The sequence below is a fragment of the Piliocolobus tephrosceles genome, chromosome 8 (genome assembly GCF_002776525.5).
Source record: "Piliocolobus tephrosceles isolate RC106 chromosome 8, ASM277652v3, whole genome shotgun sequence".
Taxonomy (NCBI): Eukaryota; Metazoa; Chordata; class Mammalia; order Primates; family Cercopithecidae; genus Piliocolobus; species Piliocolobus tephrosceles.
In genome coordinates this window covers 76,353,018-76,375,340 of record NC_045441.1, presented here as the reverse complement: position 1 = coordinate 76,375,340, position 22,323 = coordinate 76,353,018, and the positions used below count along the sequence as shown (strand labels likewise).

The 22,323-nt window shown below is 38.7% G+C and overlaps 1 protein-coding gene across 9 annotated transcripts in view; it reads left to right on the top strand.

The window, feature by feature from the left end:
* DYNC1I1 (dynein cytoplasmic 1 intermediate chain 1) overlaps positions 1-22,323 on the top strand; it is a 342,240-nt gene that overhangs the window by 69,729 nt on the left and 250,188 nt on the right. For 7 of the 9 annotated variants that reach the window (XR_002734626.2, XM_023226604.1, XM_023226607.1 and 4 more), the window contains one exon: positions 8,565-8,624. The exons of the other annotated variants lie outside the window; for them this stretch is intronic. Coding sequence is in view for 6 of the 7 variants with exons in the window: in XM_023226604.1 (XP_023082372.1) it covers positions 8,565-8,624 (60 nt within the window). In the remaining variant the exon portion in view is untranslated. The remainder of the gene's footprint in view (positions 1-8,564; positions 8,625-22,323) is intronic. 9 annotated transcript variants of the gene reach the window in all.

Here is a 22,323-nt window from a genome sequence, read left to right as displayed (position 1 = left end):
TCTGGGGCCACGTGGGCATAGTACTCAAAGGAAATCCTTAGGACCTTCACCTTTATCCACAGTTGGATTCTGCAGAATTCTTTGGAACTACATAGGCCTCTCTTGACCCATTTGGGTAAAACCAGCATCATCTTCCAAGATGCTCTGATAAATCGAAGGCTAAAGGGAAGGCATAAAGGAAGTATTAGTAAAGGTGAAAAATATAATAAATAATACAAGACTATGGGGAAAATTTAATAAGACTATTAAAATTTTGCTTATACAAAAAAATTTTAAAGTATCACTATATAAAGAGAGATTGACAGGATACTACCAGCTAATTGGACTTTGGGGAGACTGAAGTCGCTAATTCAAGGTTGGTTAAAAGTCAGTCTCTTTGTAAATTAAAATAAGATTTACACTATAGGGTTTTCCTTTATGCAGCACAATAAGTTCAAATTTTTTGATATTGTCTTCAGGCAAAGTGTACTGTATGTGCCCATATGGTTATAGTAACACAGTAAGCATCTATTTTAGGAAGGGGTAGCTGAGCTTTCTGCTAGAGAAACTGCTTGCTTGACAGCAGGACTTCTGTGTAAGATTTTGGGAAAACATGCTCTTGTTCTATGATGGGAAGTCCTACATTTCTTATTGAATCCAGCTCAGATGGACTTCCCACGTGGCTTAGTGTGGCTGGCTTTGGAGCTCCATGTTAGGGCTCAGGTGTTAGACAACAGATGGAAAATTCTCCCACCATAAATTAAGAAAAATGCTTTTTAAAAAGAGCCTGATGCAAGTATGTATTTCACTGTTCCACTTTTATTTCTGACATCAGAAAATCTTTATCATCATTGCCTGTCCTAAGTAAGGAAAAAATTGAGGCCAGGAAGTAAAACATTAACTCATTATTTAAATTCCATCCTTTCTTAATTAACATCACTTTAATGAATGTGACAGATTGAGTGATATGATGGATTTTAAAATGTCCTTGTTATTTCGTGTATTACTTTTGGAAACAGCATTTTAAAAATTAGATATTTAGCGATGGCATTGACTAGATATTTTCTGTTTGGTACTATGCTTACATAATCCCAAACTGTTTTCACTGACTGATTAGTCACTAGTGATTTGTTTGACAGAGAAGACATGTGGAACAAGAGTTCAGAGAAACTGTGGGACTCAGGAAAGCTCTATATTCTGGCTTTGAGCTTTCTCTCCATCTTAAGAGAGAAAAGAAAGAACATGAAAATTTGAGTTCCAGTGCAGTTGCTTCAGGGACTATTTAAAGTTACTAAGAGAAGATGGCTGGACTGCTTTTGTTTTTTACCACAAATCAGCAATATGTTGAGCATTTAAAAAATAATAATATTCATAGAGACAGGGTCTTGCTATGTTGCCCAAACTGGTCATGAACTCCTGGTCTCAAGTGATCCTCCTGCCTCGGCCTCCCAAAGTGCTGGGATTATAGGCATGAGCCATCGGGCCTGGCCAGTGGTCACCATTTTTATTAGATAAGATATGCTTTCTTTCTTCAGTATGGAAGTGAGTCTGAAAACACTCCTGCGACCATGTAGTGACATCACACTGAGTAAGACTGAGTTTTCCCTAAGTGCTTTGATGAATATTAAGGGAGTTAGGCAGACATGCCCTGATTTATTATTTCATTTTTTAATAAAAAAGTAAAAACTGTTTCTTTTGGAATCAACTTGCCCTCACATGTCAAGCTCATCTACAGAAAATCCAGGTAAAGAATATTCATTTGTTCATTCATTCATCAAGTCATTCAGTAAACAACTGAGAATTTATCGTCTATCAGATGCTATACTAGACCTTCAAGGAATATAAAGATTCTTCTTACTTCTAAAGAACAAGTAAATTGACACATTTAATTTGAATCTAAGGAAATGTTGCTGTGTAGTTACAGCTCTCAAATATGCATACTCAGAGAAGAGCTCAATGGTAATGAGGACTTTGGGGTTATTTTGCAGAAGATATATGGTCATCTATGTGATTGCCTGGGGTTAAAGTACAGAGAGGTGAGAGGAGAAGACAGAATCCTGGTTGGAGAATGCTTGTCTTTATTGGAATGGAAAGAGCGAGGATACTGCCAAAAACACAGTGAGAGAGGGAGGAAAAGAAATAAGATTTTCAGGGCCAAGAAAACTAAAAACAGACTATGCCAAGAAGGAGCCAATAGTGACCAAAATGAGAGAGAGCAAAGTTAAGGATCAAGAACTGACCATGGGATTTGATGATTTGGAGGTGGTTGTCGTCATCATTATCATTTTTTGTTATTATTATTATTATTATTATTATTGATGCTGTTTTATTTTCATAGGCTGAGTTCCTGGGAGCAAAACTAGTCCAGGAGTAATTCTATTTTTTATGGTTCCTGCCACATATTGGCATATTACTTCCCAAAGAACTTTACTAATTTAAATGCTGCCAACAGTGTATGAGAGTGCCTTAGCCACACTGAGTGTTAGCATTATAAATGAGAGATGTGTTAACTACTGCCTTCCAAATATTAATTGAACATCTCTTTCTTATAGCCAAAGACTAGAAAAGGTAAGAACAAAAACACTCTTTAGGAAATAATTCTAAGGCTTTCTGCTCTGAGGTCTAATAAAGATGGAAAGAAGAATGGAAACCACCAACTTGCTTGTTGGTAAAAGCTGAACGGGAAGAAATTAACCACTCATCAGAGTGCAAGGTCTATGCAACACAGACATTATGTCTTTCACTCCTAAGTTACGTTTTCAACAGATGGCCAAGGATTTTAAAAATTTTCACTTCTGTCTCAGAAACTGAAACTGAGCAAATAAAATTGAGCCAATGAAAGGGGAATTTTATAAGAATTTAGAAAGTAATGAATTGGTACAAGGCTTAAAATACGAAATTCTGCTTGTCTCTTGATAGTTTACTGCTAGTTTGAAGAATTTTGATGTTTGTCCATTCTCTTTTTAAAAATATTGAAAAACAAATTGACCCACAAATTATAAATTAACTACTACATGGTAGGCATTTTTGGGTAAGATGCCAGAGGCTACAATGTTTTTGATATGTTCAAGGTTAAATAAGTGAGTGATTATTTTCCATGTTGGGAAGCTTCCTTATTTTGAAACGAAGTTAGGGAATGTGACCTTAATTGGCATGTCCAAAACACCCAATCCAACCCTGGGACCATGGAACCGTAACAGTGGCCTCTGAACACATAACAGGGCTCCTAGGAAACAGAGATCAGAGATCCCACTTACACAGACCCTCAGAAAGTTAACCTAAGAAATCAGATGAAACTAATCAGAGCAGCCGAATGCAACTCATAAAAATAAGCAAACAAACAACACCAGGATGGTTCCCCAGTGGGGAATACTAGACAGAAATTTAATTGGTAGAGTTAAAGAAAGATTGTATCAAACAACAAGGGCTAGGTTGGTCATCCCAGGAATTCCAGAAAGGGGAGACTTGGGTAGCAGTGAGGATGATGTCTGGTCTTGGGGAGAGATGAGGTCATGGTGTGGTAGGGCAGGGGAAGCTGTGGTAGTTAAACATTCAGCATCACCTACTCTAGTCCCAAAGATACTGCTGGACATCTGGCTTCCCAGGAGGCTGGGCTTCAAGGAGAGAAGACTTTGTCAGGCTTATATATTTGTCTGCCTGGTTATTATTGTTCTCACAACAAATTGCTAAGTTGGCATCTAAAATATAACAATCTTATAAGACCTAGTGGACTAACTCAGCCACCTAAGTCCAATAAACTAAGCACTGAGGAAAATGAATTTAAGCCCAAATCCTACCCCCTCCTCCAAGACCAGGTCAAATGGAATCTCTAATCTTTTCAGTGGAAGTGTGTCTCCCTGCTGTGACTTCCAAAGGATGATGAAAGTGTAGTTAAATGCCTGGCTGGCTGGCACGGAGCAAACACTAAGTAAAGGGAAATTATAACGATCACTGTTCTTAATCTGTCTTTCTTATGGCATTTATTAATATTTTCAGCTCATATTTATTCAGACTTTAAACTGTGCCAGTCTCTGAGCAAGTGATGAGAGCTACTTTCTTCCTTGTAGATGTTAGCGGTATATTATTAGGCATAAATATTCATATGTCTCATTTCTTTTACCAAAATGTAAAATTCTTAAGTGCAAGTTCCATGTCCTTCAGCATACATGTGGTACTGCAGGGCAGGGGAAGCTGTCGTAAACATTCAACATCAGCTACTCTAGTCCCAAAGATACTGCTGGACATCTGGCTTCCCAGGAAGCTGGGCTTCAAGGAGAGAAGACTTTGTCAGGTTTATATATTTGTCTGCCTGGTTATTATTGTTCTCACAACAAATTGCTAAGTTGGCATCTAAAATATAACAGTCTTATAAGACCTAGTGGACTAACTCAGCCACCTAAGTCCAATAAACTAAGCACTGAGGAAAATGAATTTAGGCCTAAATCCTACCCCCTCCTCCAAGACCAGGTCAAATAGAATATGGCAAGTTTTACTTTCAGTCTTGTTCTACTAAACTATATATATATGTTTTGGCTTTTTTTTTTTTTTTTTTGAGACAGGGTCTTACTCTGTCACCCAAGCTGGAGTGCAGTGGCATGATCTCAGCTCACTGCAGCCTCTGCTTCCTAGGCTCAAGCTATCCTCCCACCTCAGCTCCTGAGTAGCTGCGAACACAAGTGAGCACCACCATACCCGGCTAATTTCTGTATTTTTTGAAGATGCAGGGTTTCGCCCTGTCGCCCAGGCTGGTCTTGAACTCCTGGGCTTCAGCAATCTGCCTGCCTCGGCCTCCCAAACTGCTGGGCTTACAGGCGTGAGCTACCGCGCCAGGCCTATTTATATATGTTTTATCTCTTCATAATAACTCTAGGTTCCTTGAACATTTTTTCAACCCTCTGTTACAGTATTTTGTATTTTATGTTCTTAATAGATGTTTTTTGAATAGGCGAATGAATGTTCCTATCAAAATCTTTTCTCCTCTGCATGCATTGATTCAGCCATTCCAGAAATGAATAAAAAATAGAACTATTATAGTAAACAGGGTGATTTCTATATCACCATCATTTTATTTTCAGGGATACAATTACTTGATAAAATGGCTGGAAAATAAGATCTCTGCCCATCGGTTAAATAAATTATTCTAACTGGAGAAGGGAAAGTTAAAAGGCAGTTGAATAATCATCCTAGATTTTAAAATATCAGACAGAGAAGAATGTTAAAGGGCCTCGAGGCCTGCACCCTCATTTGCTGGGAACAAAAGGAGATTTGCCTGATGACACAGTGAAGTCATATCCAGGACACAGACCTCCCACCTGGGGCCAGGCGTGGTCTTCTCTAAAATGCTGCTGTCTGCAGGGAAGCTGTCCTCCATGGTTTACACAGAAGGAATTCGGCAAATGTTTAATACATATTTCTAGGCTATTCCTGGAAACACAAACAACCTTTGCCCATTTTGCATATTGGCCTTAAGTTCCTTTCAAAAAAATTGCATATTTATATATTCCTTGAGAGGAACCACCCCACAGATAATAATGGGAAAAATGAAAAGATAATACAACTGGCACATTTGATAGCATCCTTGGCTTCACGCCTTACCCCACACAGCTTGTTACTGACAATAACTATAATTTCTGTTACTGAATAACATAGGTGTGCCAGGAGGCAAGGCTGTTGTAGTGTCACATTCCTACCTTTGTTTTTCTGGCCGAGTAAATGCAAACTCCCCAGTACTAATCTGTGGACTTTTTAAGTGGATGATTCTGATAGAATCACTATTTGTACTTCTTAAGGGTATAGTGAGTTCAGGTGATCTGTCCAGTAAGAATCAGAAGAGCCAGACCATCGGGGAGCTGCTGGGAGAAGTGGAAAATGTCACTAAAGATCAGCCCATCAGAAACCTCAAGGAAAATGGAGGTCAAACAGCTGATCCCACTCCTTGCAAGGAAAGCTTCTTACAATCACCAAGAGCCAGAGTCTGCTCTTTTGTCTACAGCAGAAGAAATGCTCTTAAATTTGACCCCTAGAGATATGTGAACAGCAAGTATGAATTACGTTAACATATTCCATTACTTTCACAATTTGAACTGAGATTAAAGAATCAGTGCCCAGACACAAGAAGGGCTAATTTTCTTCAGCAGGGAATGAATTCAGAGCATGGGTTCTCACCCCTAGCTGCACATTAGAATCGCCTGGAAAGCTTTAAAAAACTACAGATGCCTGGGTCCCACCCCAGACATTCTGGCTTAATTGGTCTAGGGGTGTCCTGGGCCTGAGGCCAGGCTTGAGCAAATCAGAAGTTTAGATGCCGATGTATTTGAGCATCGGTGATGCTTTCTGCATGCTGACTACTGAAAGCAATAGTCTAGCTCTGTCATTCTCCGAAGGTGGTCCCATGGTTAGCCCTGTAGACATCACCTGGAAACTTGTTAGAACTACAAATTCTAGGGCCCCACTCCAGATCTACTGAATCAGAATTTCTAGGGTTGCGTATCAGCTTATTAAAGCCCTCCAGGTCATTCTGATGAACATGAAAGTTTGAGAACCACTTATCTAAGTCAAGTCATTGTTCCTCAAAGTGTGTTCCACAGAGCAGCAACATCTGTATCTCCTGGTGCTTGTTTGAAATGCAGAGTCTCGGGCCACCCCACACCTACTAAGTCAGACTCTACATTTTAGCAATATTCCCGGATATCTGTATGTGCATTAAAATTTGAGAAGCACTGGTCTAAGAAACACAGGCCAGTTAGTGTCTCATTGGACTTCAGTTTTAATCTTTCAGAGGTTTTATGTAAAAAATAAAAAGAGGACAGCCAGAGCATAGAAGCTGTGAATCCATATTCTGCTACTTCTGCAGGAGGGGTTAATGTGCGATCTGTCAAATAGGTCAAGCATTGACTCAAAGAAACATTAAGAGTAGGTAGAGTTGTTGTGGCAGTAGTAAAAGCAGCTGCTGTTTATCATATGGTTACTATCTGCTTTATAGGTATACTTGCATTTAATCCTTGTAGAAAACCAGCAAAAGATTCATTCATTCAATAAATATCATATTACGTAAGCACATATGCGAGATACAGTTCTAGGCATATCCCTATATTCTAGAGATGTAGCCACCCCCGCCATTGTGAAGCTTAAGTCCAAAGTCAGACAACAAACAAAAATAACTAAGGTGATATACAAGAAAATCATAGGTAAAGATGAATGCTATGAAGAAAATAAAGTAGGGGAAAGGAAGGAAATGAAGAGTGGTAAGGAAGTGCTACTTGAGATCAGGTAGTGAAGCAGGGGAGCCTCTTTGAGGAGGTGACATTTGAGCCAAGACACAAAAGAAGCAAAGTCATGAGCCATGCAGATGTTTAAGGGAAGAACATTAAGGAGTATGCAGAGTTGACATAATGTGAGTGAATGAATGGTTAGAGAGAAGTTTGGAAGATCACTGCAGGCCAGTTCATAAGTTATCATATAAGCTACAGTAAGTATTTACAGACAAGGAAGCCGAGCAGGGCTTCTCAAATTTAGGGTGCCCGTGGATCACCTGGGGAACTTGTTAAACTGTAATATGGAGTCACTAAGTCTGGGGTGGGATGTGAGTTTCTGCATTTCCAACAAACTCCCAAGAGATGCTGATGCTACTGCTCTGTAGGCCACAGAGTAAACAAAGGGATGCAGCAGCTGAGAACTTACTAAACAGCATGCTCGATGTCACACAGCTGGTAAGTCACAGAGGCAAGATTTGAATCACAGATGCCTGATTCCAAAGTTTGTGCTGTCCATTAGTTGCCTCTGAGATAACCTCATGCCTGATTCACCTGTAACCAGTTCTGTGCAGGATACTTAAAGAGCCTGGCTGAGAAAGGTCCTGGCATGTGCTCTGTTTATAGAAGAGCCATTTATCCCCTCTTATTTTCAAGGAGAAACAACAAGGGAAATTGGATGCTTTGGTAACTATTGATACTTTGTGCTATTGTTTATGCAATGTTTAAAAAATATAAGATATAATCAATCCCTGACATCTTAGAGAGGAATGATATTGTTGGTGACCATCTTGGGGTACAATATATAAATAAGCATAAAAATACCCTTGAGTCTCGAAATCTAATGCATTACATTTGTAGCATCTAATCCAAGGAAGCCAGTTATTCACCAAGTCCTGCAGTCATACCCCTGCCCTGACCCATTTGCACCCATGCGTTTCACCACATAGAAGATGCTTGGAGTTCTCAGATGTGGATGGGCTTTGGGGGTGTCAGAGATACATGCAGTGGGTTACTTGCTCAAATCAATGAGGCCTCAATACGAAACAAAACAAAGGGTGGGGGTGTGTGTGGAGTTTGAACACTTGATGTCGACTTTCCTTCATGAAAGCAGTCATAGCTCCCGATATTAAACAGATGTTTGCAGGAGAGGATGGCTCCTCGCTTTCTCTCGTTGTTTGATAGTCACTGGGGGTGGAGGGGATGGAGGGGGACATGTTCTGTGTATGTATTGTATATGCTCTTGCCTTGATGAATGACATAGTTTGGTTTGGTTTGTTGCCCTCCCCTTTTGTTAATTCTCTGTGTTCTTTTTCCTTTGTGCTGCACAATTAGGACCCTGCAGTGGGACACAGACCCCTCAGTGCTCCAGCTGCAGTCAGACTCAGAACTTGGGTATATGTCTGCTCTTTTGTTACTCCTTTTATTATTTCTTTGCTACAGTTGTGTTGAAATGCTGGAGCTGTTGTTACTCTTGTGTTCGCCCCTTTTGTTGAACTTCTAGTTTGATAAGTTCATTTCCTTCTGTTAGTTTTCCTTAAAAAGCTTTGAAGAAAATCTCTCTTTGTGGAAAACACCACAAAAAGATGGCTTTTGCTTTCTCCTTATTAATTCCTATTATTGCAAAACAACACTCCCCCAAACAAAAATCAAACATAAACCCACACATCTACTTAAAAGTGGGGCACTCAAGTTCTGCAATGGAAGATGTTTGACTTTATCATAACCATCCTGCCCTTTACTAACAAGTTGCCATAGGTATCGGTATTAAAATATTGTGTCTTGTTTGTTTACTTTTCTTTTCAGTTTTTGGGGAACTCACAATAAGCACTTAATTTGAATTAAGTTTGAACAGTTAAAGATTCCTGTTTTAAAAAATACAAGGAAATTAATTGAATACCTTGATCTAAAGATATTTCAAATACTTGATGTTGAGTAATGTCTCCTGTGTCCTAAATATCATTTTTTTCAGATGGAAATTTATTATCACAAGTTAAAAGAAAACTTCAGAGATGAAGACTTGAAGTTGAATAAAACACACAGACATATTCTAGAAACTCAGTTTATTTCCATTGTAGGATTGGAGTTAGCCGTAGTCACACATGAGATATTTCTAGTGGGGTGCTTGTATCAGCTGGTCATCAAGCTCAGGAGAGCTGATTGTGCATTTCTCTTCTGAGCTTCACATTCAGTTACATCAGCTGGAAATCAACCATGATGGAAGTATTTACACCACAGAAATTTCCTCCTTTCCTACAAGCAATTTATTAAGCATTTACTGACAGAGCACTGGATATCTCTAAGTGAATAGCAAGTTTCATAACCACATTTTATGGGACCATTATCTTTTCTTTCTGAATTTACTTATTATTCATTTTGAATTCCTGAGATTCCTGGGCATATATCTCTGAAGTGCTATCAGTTTCAATGCCTACTGTAGGTATAAAAAGAGGTTGAAGGGCTATTTGCATGTTAGGTTAAATGCCATCTGCCTGTGATCCTTTGTATATACAAAAATTCTTAGCTGATTCATGACAATACTAAGCCAAGGAAATATCCTAACATTTAGGTAACCGATGCACTATTTCTTTTTTAACCTTATTAAATTCTTGGCTATTTAGTTATATAGTTCATTTATGTTATATTCAATTTGTATTATTTAAATAACCAAGAGATATGGCTTAAATAAAGCGGAGAATATACAGTACGTTATAGTTCAGGGGAACTTCAGAATGCAGTTCTTCAGAATTACATTGTGTTAAAAAAAAAAAAAAAAAAAAAAAAGGCTGGGGAGAGAACTGGCAGAGACTACCCCATGCACTTAAATTAACAGATTTTCAGACAGATTGCAGCAGTGTTAAATTACACTTGCTGATGTGGAATAGTTTGGAATTTTCCCATTTATATCTGTTTTCCAAGCAAAAACTCACTGTTGACTATGCAGATTAAAACTTGTGACTTACTCTAAGGAGATAGCGTATCTGTGGCCCCACCTGACCTGCTGCATTATACTTCAGAGTGAACCCAGTGCGTCGGAGAGAGAAGATAGGAGACTTTCTGTTCACTTTCTAAATACAAACCGATGTATCCCAAACTAGGCATTTATTTATTTATTATTCGTTTTGAATTCCTGAGATTCCTGGGCATATATCTCTGAGGTTCTATCAATTTCAATGCCTATTGTAGGTATAAAAGGAGGTTGAAGGAATATTTGCATGTTAGGTTAAATGCCATCTGCCTGTGAGTGGTTTATCTTAGAGAGTTTGAAGGCATTTTCAGAGAATATTTGAGAGATGGCATTATTTTAGCCATGTTACAATTTCAAATATTGCCTTAATAAAAATTCTAGATTTTTCTAGAGAGTTTTATTTCACCTTCTTGAGTTGTGGCAAGGGAATGACCATAGTCCATAGCTTGCTCTGTCACTTAATTAACACCTTTACTGAAGTATAACTGACTTTAAATAAACTACACATATTTAAACTATTCAAATTGATATTTTTGACATGTATACACATCCATGAAATTATCACTGCAATCAAGATAGTGAACACATTAGTCATCCCCAAGAGTTTCCTCATACCCCTTTGTAATCTAAACTCTTGCTTCTTCCTGTTCTTCCCTATCCCCCAAACATCTGATCTGCTTTCTGTCACTATACCTTAGTTTGCATTTCCTAGATTGTCATATAAATGAAATCATCCAGGAGGTACTCCTTTGACTGACTGACTTCATTCAGAAAGATTATTTTGAGATTCATTCAGGTTAAGTGTATATAAACAGCTCAATCCTTTTTATTTCATTATATGGCTATACCACAGTTTGTTTATCCGTCACTTTTTACATACATTGGCTTGTTTACAATTTTTGCCCATTACAAATAGAACTGCTATAAATAACATTCGTGTACAAATATTTTAATGCACATATACTTTCATTTCTTTTGGGTAAATACTTCCCAGTAGAGGTATTTATGGTTGAATCATATAGTAGATATACATTTAACTTTTTAAGAAATTGTCAAACTGTTTTCAAAGTGGTTTTACCATTATACATTCCCACCAGCAGTTTATGAGAGCCTCGATTTTTCCACATTCTTGACAACACTTAGTTTGCGCTTTTTAAAAGAAATTATTAATTTGTTAACTATTATTAAAGGAGTATAGTGGTATTTCATTGTGGTTTTAATTTGCATTTCCCTAATGACTAATAATGTTGAGTATCTCTATAGTTGCTTATTTGCCATATGAGTATCCTCTCTGATGAAATGTCTGCTTAAATCAGTTAGTCTTATATATTGTTTTTGAGTTGGGTTATTTTCTCATAATTGATTTTGAAAGTTCTTCCTGTGTTCTGGATAAAATGCTTTATGGGGTTTATAATTTGTTAATATTTTCTCTGTCTGTGACCTGTCATTTTCATTTTCTTAACAGTGTCTTTAAGAAAGCAAACCAGCAAACCATTTTAATTTTGACTAATTACAATTTACAATTTTGTTTTTTATGGATCATGCTTTTGTTAACATAATTTTGATTTTTAAGTGATTATTTTAATATTTGGTAGAATACAATTCACCTGTGAAATTATTTGGGTTTGGAATATTATTGTGGAGGAGGTTTTTTGTTTTGTTTTATTTTGAGATAGAGTCTCACTCTGTCACCTAGGCTGGAGTGCAGTAGTATGATCTTGGCTCACTGCAACCTCCCAGGCCAGAGACAGATACCTCTTTGAGATACTAATTTTATTTCCTTTAGATATATATATATCTGGAAGAGGGACTGTTAGATAATATGTAGCTCTAGTTTTAGTTTTTTGAGGAACTTCCATATTATTTTCCATAATGGCAATACCAATTTACAATCTTATCAACAGTGTACTAGGTTGTTTTCTCAATATCCTTGCCAATACTTCTTATTTTTTTCTTTTTAATAATAAGGATCATGATTATATCTCATTATAGTTTTGATTTGCATTTCTCTGATAATTAGTGATGTTGAACACTTTTTCATATACATATTGGTCATCTTATGTCTTCTTTGGAGATAAGTCTATTTAGGGCCTCTGTCCATTTTTATATCAGGTAATTTGTAATTTTGCTATTGAGTTGTTTTAGTTCTTTATATATTTTGGGTATTAACCCCTTATCAGTAATATGGAATAAAATATTATCTCCTATTCTGTACATTGCCTTATCATTGTAGTGGTTGTTTTCTTATTGTGCAGAAGCTTTTTAGCTTGCTGTAGTCTGCTTGTCTACTTTTGCCTTTGTTGCCTGTGCTTTTAGTGTCATATCTAAAAAATCATTGCCAAGGCCAATGTCAAAAATCTCATTTCTTATGTTTTCTTTTAGGAGTTGTATAGTTGCAGGTCTTACATTTATATCTTTTATCCATTTTGAGTTGTGTGTGTGTGTGTGTGTGTGTGTGTGTGTGTGTGTGTGTGTGTGTGATGTAAAATAAAGATCCAGGGCCGGGCGCAGTGGCTCAAGCCTGTAATCCCAGCACTTTGGGAGGCCGAGACGGGTGGATCACGAGGTCAGGAGATCGAGACCATCCTGGCTAACACGGTGAAACCCCGTCTCTACTAAAAAATACAAAAAACTAGCTGGGCGAGGTGGCGGGCGCCTGTAGTCCCAGCTACTCGGGAGGCTGAGGCAGGAGAATGGCGTAAACCCGGGAGGCGGAGCTTGCAGTGAGCCGAGATCAGGTCACTGCACTCCAGCCTGGGAGACAGCGAGACTCCGCCTCAAAAAAAGAAGAAAGAAAATAAATAAATAAATATATAAAGATCCAATTCATTCTTTCAAATATGGATATTTAGTATTCCTAACACCGTGAATTGAAGAGACTATCATTTCTCCATTTTGTGTTCTTGTCACTGTTGTGGAAAATTAGTTGACTGTAGATGTGTGGGTTAATTTCTGGAATCTCCATTCTGTCTCACTGACCTATATGCCTGTTTTGGTTACAGTTACATACTGTTTTGATTAATATAGCTTTGTAGTATAATTTGAAATCAAGAAGTGTGATACCTCTTGAGAATACCTTTCTCAAGATTGCTTTGGTTATTCAAGTTCTTTTGGGGTTCCATATGAATTTTAAGATTTTTTTTTTCTATTTCTGTGAAAAGTATTTGAATTTTGGTAAAAAATTGCATTGAATCTGTAGACTGCTCTAGGAAGCATGGACATTTTAATAATATTGTTTTATTTAATTCATGAACATACAATATGTTTTCATTTATCTATGTCTTCAATTTTTTCATAAATGCTTTATAGTTGTTCTTTTATGTAGAGATCTTTCACCTTCCTGGTTAATCTAAGTATTTTATTCTTTCTGATGCTATTATGAGTGGAAATGCTTTCTTGATTTCTTTTTCAGATAGTTCATTGTTGGTGTAGAGAAACACTATTAATTTTTGCATTAATTTTTGTGGAGTCCATAAAGTTTTCTAGATACAAGGTCATGTCATTACAAAAAGAGACATTTTACTTCTTTCTTATTTGGATGACTTGTATTTCTTTTTCTGTCTAATTTATCTGGCTAAGACTTCCAATATTATGTTGAATGGAAGCTTTGTTTCCTTTCTCTTTTTCTTTTTATTTTTTGAGACAGAGTCTTGCTCTATCACCCAGGCTGGAGTGCAGTGGTGTGATCTTGGCTCATTGCAACCTCCGCCTTCCAGGTTCAAGCAATTCTCCTGCCTCAGCCTCCCAAGTAGCTGGGACTATAGGCATGTGCCACCATACCTGGCTAATTTTTGTATTTTTAGTAGAGATGCAGTTTCACCATGTTGGCCAGGCTAGTCTGAAACTCCTGACCTCACCCACCTCGGCCTCCCAAAGTGCTGGGATTACAGATGTGAACCATGGCACTCAGCCTCCTTTCTCTTTTTCTTCCATGTAGCTTCTATAGGTATTTTCTTTGCGGTTATTATGGGACTTACATAAAATTTATTATAGTAAGCTGATAGCATTTTCTCTTGCATATAAAAACTACATTTTTATCTCATTTCCCCCCACATTATACGCTATTGGTGTTGTAGTTCATATCTGTTTAGAATGTGTGTCAATTTACATACTTTAGTTATAGTCATTTTCAATTCATTTGTCTTTTCACTTTTATATTTGAACCAAAAGCTGTTTGCCCACCACCTTTATAGCAATACAGACTTCTGTTTTGTCTATATATTTACCTTTAACAACAGATTTTATACTTTCTTTTGTTTTTTTGTTGCTGTTTAGAATCCTTTCATTTCAAGTTGAAGAACTTTCTTTAGCTTTTTTTTTTTCTTTTTTTTGAGACGGAGTCTCGCTTTGTCGCCCAGGCTGGAGTGCAGTGTCGCGATCTCGGCTCACTGCAAGCTGCGCCTCCCGGGTTCACGCCATTCTCCTGCCTCAGCCTCCCAAGTAGCTGGGACTACAGGTGTCCGCCACCATGCCTGGCTAATTTTTTGCATTTTTTTAGTAGAGACAGGGTTTCACTGTGTTAGCCAGGATGGTCTTGATCTCCTGACTTCGTGATCCACCCACCTCGGCCTCCCAAAGTGCTGGGATTACAGGCATGAGCCACCGTGCCCAGCCTCTTTAGCATTTTCTGTATGTCAGAACTAGTGATGGCAACCTCTCTTAGCTTTTGTTTGTCTGAGAAAGGCTTTATTATCCCCTTCATTTTTGAAGGACAGGTTTGCCTGGTATTGTATTCTTGATTGGCATTTTTTTGTGTTTTTTTTTTTCTCTTTCAGCACTTTGAATATATCACACACTCCCTTCTGTCCTGCATGATTTCTACTGAAAATCTGGCTCATAGTCTTATGAGGGTTCTCAGGTAGATAACAAGTAGCCATTTTCTTGTTTTCAAAATCCTCTCTTTGCTTTTAACTTTTGACAATTTATTTATAATACGTTCTTGGTTTGGGCATCTTTGGGATTTTCTTCTATGGTGTTCTTTGTGTTCTTTGGGCTTCCTGAATCTGGATGTCTTATTTCCTTCCCCAGGTTTGGGAATTTTTTAGCCACTATTTCTTTGAATAAGTTTTCTGGTTCTCCTTCTGTGAGTTTCATAATGTGTATATCGGTCCACTTGAAGTTACTCTGTAATTCTCTTGATATATCTTCACTCTTTTTTATTCTTTTTTTTCCTTTTTGCTCCTCTGACTAGAGGATTTCCAGTGAGCTGTCTTTGACTTTACTTCTCCTTTCTTCTGCTTAATCAAGTCTGCTGTTGAAACCTCATATTGAATTTTTCAGTTGAGTTATTGTATTCTTCAGGTCTATTATTTCTATTTGGTATTTTTAAATATTTTCTATCTCTTTGTCAAGATTCTCACATTGTTCATGCATTTCTCTCCTAACTATTGTGAACATCATCATGATCAACATTTTGAATTCTCTGTTGGGTAAATCACATGTCTCCATTTAATTAAGGTAGGTTTCTGAAGATTTATCTTGTTCTTTTATTTGGAACATATTTTCATTTTCTTTGATTCTTTGTGTTAGTTTCTGCACATTTTATAAAACAGCCACCTCTCTTAGTCTTCACTGACTGGTCTCGTATAAGAGACAATCTTCATCCATTAGGCTAGCTAGAGATTCTGGATGCTTCCTAATCCTTTGTGCTTCCAAACTGCAGTCTGTTTCCTTAGTGGGCCCAGGGTACTAGAGTATGCTAAACCCTAAGAGAGTCCTAAGATTGGCAAGATTGGAGCCAGTCTCTTGAGTAGCAGTTGGAATAATTGATGTATTAGGTAGGTGTTCTAATGCGTCAATTTATTCCAGCTCTCCTTATGCATCTCCAGCTGTCCTTAATGCATCTCTCCTTAGGAAGAAGCTGGGAACTGGAGTTTATCACCCACTTGCTCTGCACTGAGGCAGGAAGAGGAACTGTGGTAAAAGCCTGTATGCTCACTCAGACTGCAGGCTATTTTAAATCATTGCTTTACTCTCTGTCATCTCTAGGGGTCTAGTAAATGCTAGGCCCTTCAGCTCTCAGAGCAGACAAGTTAGAGGCCAGTCCCTCTGGTAGGGACTAGAAAAGTTGAGGGTCTAGATGGGTAGTTTAAGTTCTTCTAAGGAGAAACTATAGGCTTGGTTTTATTTCTGGAATGATTTGTGGGGAGGAGCCATGGGAAGTATCCTCACATTCACTTCAACTTCCAGTGACTAGTGACTGCCTGCCCTGTTAGCGCCAAGAAACAGGCAAGTCAGAAGCCAGATCCATGGGTAGCAGCTGGAATAGTCAAGGTACTAGATGTATAGTGTAACCCCTTCCAGGGAGAATCTGAGAGCTGTGCATTTTGGTAAAATGAGCTGGCAGGAGAAGTCATGGGAAGAGCCTGCAAGGCCATTCAAAACCACTGCTTTGTTCTCTGGAGACTCCAAGTGACCAGTGAATATTGGACCCTATCAGCTCCCCAGTTAGGTGAGCTAGTAATGAGACTCCCAAGCAGCAGATGAAAAAAATCAGGTCATTTGTTGTGTGGTCCAACTCCTTCCAGGGAGAAGCTAGAGGTTTGATTTCTTTGCCAGAGTGAGCTGGAGGAAGGAGCTGTGGGAAGTGTCTACATACCCATTTAAACTCCCTGGGGACTAGTAATTGCCTGCCCTGTTGACTTCCAGATACAGGCTAGTTAGAAGCCAGACCCTTGGGCAGCAGCTGGAAAAGTCAGGGCTTTTGATGTGCAATCTAACCCCTTCTAGGGAAAAGCTGGGAGCTGGGCTTTGTTGCCTGCTCACTCTGTGCTAAGCCAGTGGGGAGAAGCATGGGAAATGCTTGAGTGCTTGTTTAAAGCTGCCTCTGTTCTCTGCCATTCCAGGGGTCTAATAAATGCTGGGCCCCATCAGCTTCCAAAGATAGGTAGGTTAGGAGTCATTTCCTCTGCTAGTGGTTTTAAGAGTTGGGGTACTGTATGTACGGTACAAACTCTTTACTCCTCAGGGAGAAACTGAGACGATGGAGGTTCTCCACAATTGTATAGTGCTGGGCTGAGGGTAGGGTTTATGGTGAGAGTGAGAATATGTCTCAGCTTTTCTTACCTGTGCTGAAGTGGGAATTTTCTCAGCCATCCAGTATACAGAAATCTCTCCACTGGTTTCTGTATTTTTCTCAGAGGATATCGATTCATGTATATGTTTATTTGATGCTCTATGGGTGGAGTGAGAGTTCTCAGCCTCCTATTCTGTTTTTTTGCTGAAGTCCTCCTGCATGTTTGGTAATTTTTTTATTTATATCAGACATTGTGAATATTTTTTTTTTAGGTTTCGGATACTTGAATTTCTATAAATTTCTTATGATTTGTTCTGAGATATAGTAAATTAACTTTGACCAAGTTTTATCTTTTAAGGTCTTGCTTTTAAGATTTTTTAGTTGGGACAGTAGCAGTGCACAGCTTAGGGCTAGTTCCTGCTACTGAAGTAAATCTCTTACATGTGTTCTACACATTGTCCCATAAATCTTAAGGTTTTCCAGTCTGGCTGGCGTGAACAGAAACTATTCCTATTCCTGTGTAAATGCCCAGAACTGTTATCTGTAATTGTTTTCAGGTCATTCTTTCCTTGGCCTCAGGTAGTTTCTTCACATAAATGTACTGATCAATGCTGAGCTGAATTCTCAAAGTCAACCTTCTGAGTATTCTTTTGTGCCGATTTCTTCTGTCTGCTGTATTGTCCTGTGAATTCTAACTACCTGGTCTCACTGGACTGTGAACTCTGTCTCTACAACTTAGAGAGTCTACTGGATTTCACCTGAGTTTCCTGCCTGCACCATGGCCTGGAAACTCTCTCAATGCTGTAACCTGGGGCAGTTGTAGGGCTCCTCTTGCTTGTGCCCCTCCCTCATATATCACTGTTCCTCACTGCCTGACCTGTAGTGGCCTGTAAGTTGTTTTATTCAGCATTACCTATTTTAAAGTTCAGGTTTCTGGGTAAATTTGATCTCTATTACTCCATTTTGGCCAGAAACACGAATGTTGTGTCACTTGATTCTGGTTTGTATGTTACCTATGTGATCAGCAAAGCAAATGGCAGCAGAGAGAAGAAAAAGGGAGACGATATGGCTTTCAGAAAAAAAAAAAAAAAAAAAACTTCAAGAAAATTGTAAATAAAATGAGAAAATAAGTGCAACTCAGCTTTGCCTTTTTACCAGGGAAATACATATAGAAGCACCAAAAATGCTTTGCTTTCTTAGGCCATTATAATAGGTTAGGTGAATTGAAGATACTTAAAGGGGAAGATGAAATAACAGGATAAAAAGAGTAAGCTAAAGGATCACAGGAGAGAAAGAACTTGTATAGCTTGGAAGTGAATAAATATGTCATTGAAATTTGGAACTAACTGCAATGGGAAAATTTGAGGGAAGGATTAGGTTTAAAATGTTTTTTGGTGTGTATTATGAGGAGAACATAAATGCAAATATTCCCACGAGATTACCTGTCTTCCAGAAGATGGGCTGAGGACAACATAAGAAGAGCAGGGCTGGGAGAAAAAAAAAAATTCTCAACTTTAAGTAGATATCAGTGAGCAATGAGGGTATTTTATGACCCTTCACTCCAAATTATGAAACCTAATACCTTATAGAATATTTAATGGCTTCAGAAGCCTCATGATTATGTTTCCTTTACATATTAGTGTTGTGCCCCGAGTTCCGAGACCCCCGTCAAAGACAACCACCAGAAACCGAAGTCAAAGCCAAGCGGCGGGGATCACTTTATTGCAGGTTCGAACCCGGACCTCTCTCCGTACGGGCGTAGTCAGGAGGGCAAGAGAGAGGTCCCGAGCACAGCTCAAGCCTACTTTATATAGTAAGGCACAAACAGGTTACAGAAGATTAGGGCATTTTTGCAGTTACAAGATTGGGATTGGTTGACATTTTGAAGTTTGAACATTCGGCAGTTTCCGATTGGCTCCCGCCCTTTTTTAAACCACAAACGTCTAGGGTTTTTTTTTTTTTTTAGACAAACTGCTTGCTTAACCATGGGTGGGAGGGGGGTGGTTTCGATTGAGCAAGCAGGGAGTACGCGACTGGGGGCTGCAAGCACCGGTAATCAGAACAGAACAGAACAGGACAGGGACTTTCACAACGCTTGTCCATACAACGTCTGGAATCTATAGATAACATAACCGGTTAGGTCAGGGGTCGATCTTTAACCAGGCCCAGGGTGCCGCCCGGGCTGTCTGCCTGTGGATTTCATTTCTGCCTTTTAGTCTTTTCATTAGTATATCAAACTCTTGATAGAGTTTTTAAAAATATTAGGAAGCAAAGAGAATGAAGGAAAACCGTGAAGCTGTGAGCAAGGATTTGGCTGTTCCTTCACAGAAGAAAGAAGTTAGATTTTACTTTCAGTGTTTGAGAGACACCGTTAATGTACTTGCCCAATGGACTCTTCCTGCCTGCTGCACAGACAAAACTAGTTCACTGAGACCAATGCATTGCAATAAAGAATTTAATTGATGAAGGCCTGCTATGCCACGTAGGAGACAGAGTTACTACTCAAATCAATCTGCAAAATTCGGAGGCTAGGGTGTTTTAAGGATAGTTTAGTGGGTGGAGGGTAGAGGAATGGGTGCTTCTGATTGGTTGGAGATGCAGTCGTAGGGGTGTAGAAAATGGTCCTCAACCTCTGAGCCTGTTTTCTGGGTGGGGGCCCCAGGACAGACCGGTGGAACCCAAGAGTCCAGGGTCTGGGTGGGGCCATTGTCATGCGCGTCCGTGTGAAGAGACCACCAAACAGGCTTTGTGTGAGCAATGAAGCTTTTTAATCACCAGGGTGCAGGCGGGCCGAGTTCCAAAAAAAAGAGAGGCAGCGAAGGGAGATAAGGATGGGTCCGTTTTATAGGATTTGGGTAGCTAAAGCAAAATTACAGACAAAGGGGGGTTGTTCTCTGGCGGGCAGGAGTGGGGGTCACAAGGTACTCAGTGGGGGAGCTTTTTGAGCCAGGATGAGCCAGGAAAAGAAATTTGACAAGATAATATCATCACTTAAGGCAAGGACCGGCCATTTCCACTTCTTTTGTGGTGGAATGTCATCAGTTAAGGCGAGGCAGGGCATTTGCACTTCTTTTGTGATTCTTCAGTTACTTCAGGCCATCTGGGTGTATACGTGCAAGTCACAGGGGATGCGATGGCCTGGCTTGGGCTCAGAGGCCTGACAGCCATCAGGTCGTCAGAAATGCAGATGCCTAAAAAGACATTTTAAAAGGCCAATCTTAGATTGTACAATACTGAATTGGGGAAGTTGCAAATCTTGTGACCTCCAGAATAATGGCTGGTAATCGTTTAACTATGCCTACGTCTTAGCAGAATTCAGGCCCCTCTCATTTTCCTAACCTGATGGCCTTTCATTAGTTTTATAAAGGTAGTCTAATTTTGGGAAATGGCTATTATCATTTAAACTATAAACTAAATTTCTTCCAAAGTAGTTTGGCCCAAGCCCAGGAATGACCAAGTACAGTTTGGAGGTTAAAGGCAAAATGAGAGTTGGTCAGATCAGATCTCTTCCACTGTCATAATTTTCTCACTGTTATAATTTTTACAAAGGTGGTTTCACTATTAGGTGGTGATCTCTTCTTTCTCTAAACTGTCATCTTTGCATTCTTGGCTGAAAGAGAGAATGTGCATTACTCTTGAATCTACCAGGCACCATTCCAAACTGCTATGGTGAAATAAAGAGATCACTCTCTCAAGAATAGAAGTAAAATCAACTATATAAAGAAACGAGAGAAGCATATAATCCTCAAGATGGTGGTAGGTATTACAGAAAATCTAACTAGGAAAGTTCTAGAGGCCTTTTTACATTTTAAAGTTATTGCCATTTGCCTAACAGAACAGTTGTAACCCCATTAGCCTTTAATGAAGGAAGACCTTCGTTTGGCTTATTCTCCTAGCTTTGTCAAATATTCTTATGCATTATGTTTCGATATCTGGTTTGAATTAATTTTCAAGGTTTGTCATGTAACAATGCCTGGTATGTTCTTGAGAATAATGCCAGTTGAATTCTTTGAGCAAGTTGACAACCTCTGCCTCTTCGGTAACATTCAATCACACTTTCCACAGAGATTGAAATATGAAACAGCATCTTGTAATACGTGTGTGTGTATCAAAATGTAGTAGCAAAATGGATTTCAGAATCTATAAATATAGATTTATATTCTGACCCATGAAGAACTGTTTTAAATTGGTTTTAACAGAACCAATCAAAATTTTGTCACAAGAGAGGAAGGAAGCGTTTTGCTCACCATTTGTAATAATCATTTATTTGTCCCCAAACATTTATTGAGAAGTTTCTATCAGCCAGTGTTTGTTCTTTGCCCTCAAGAATCTTGAGTAAGCAATTATAGGGCATTTTCCATTCCACAGTAGCAACTGGATTTTCAAAAAACAATATTTCTTTTTCATTCAATTTCAGAAAGATGTAGGCCAGTTATTAAGGAGGTATGCTTATACTTTGGTACCCAGTGACTTCAAGAATTCTATAATTTTATGGTTTTATGTTGGTACAAATTGTATGGAAGCTTGTTCATAAGTATCAAGGCAGTAAAAGGTCATTCCTGTATAATTTTTAATATAATCATTGTCATGTGTATATATTATTGGAGAAAACTCACTTCTGTACCTTCTGTCCTTATTATTGTGAACTTTCAATATCCTTTGTAAAGTGAGCCCTTAATAGCAGAACCTCTTCCAGTATTGCCAAGTTCTGTTATAATCATGACTATTTTGATTCTTTTCTCATCCTAGAAATTTGCTCGTGTTATGAAATTCAAAGCTAACCCTTTGGTTATGCCTATTGATTGAGCCAGACTTGACATTTGCTTCTGTTCAGGAAAAATGGTTTTGCTGCCAAACTAATATCTCTGCACAGTAAGAAGCAAATACCATGGAAATGAAATAAATACTTCCTAAAATGATTTTTTAAATGTGAACATAGAAGAATGGAAGCTCATCCTTCTTGAGGTAGTTAGTCAGAAAAGGTCAACCATCAGGCTGTTTCCCAGTACTTGGAGAAAAACACCCATTCTGAACATAAATGATCTCTCTCTCTCTCTCTCTCTCTGTGTGTGTGTGTGTGTGTGTGTGTGTGTGTGTGTGTGTGTGTGTGT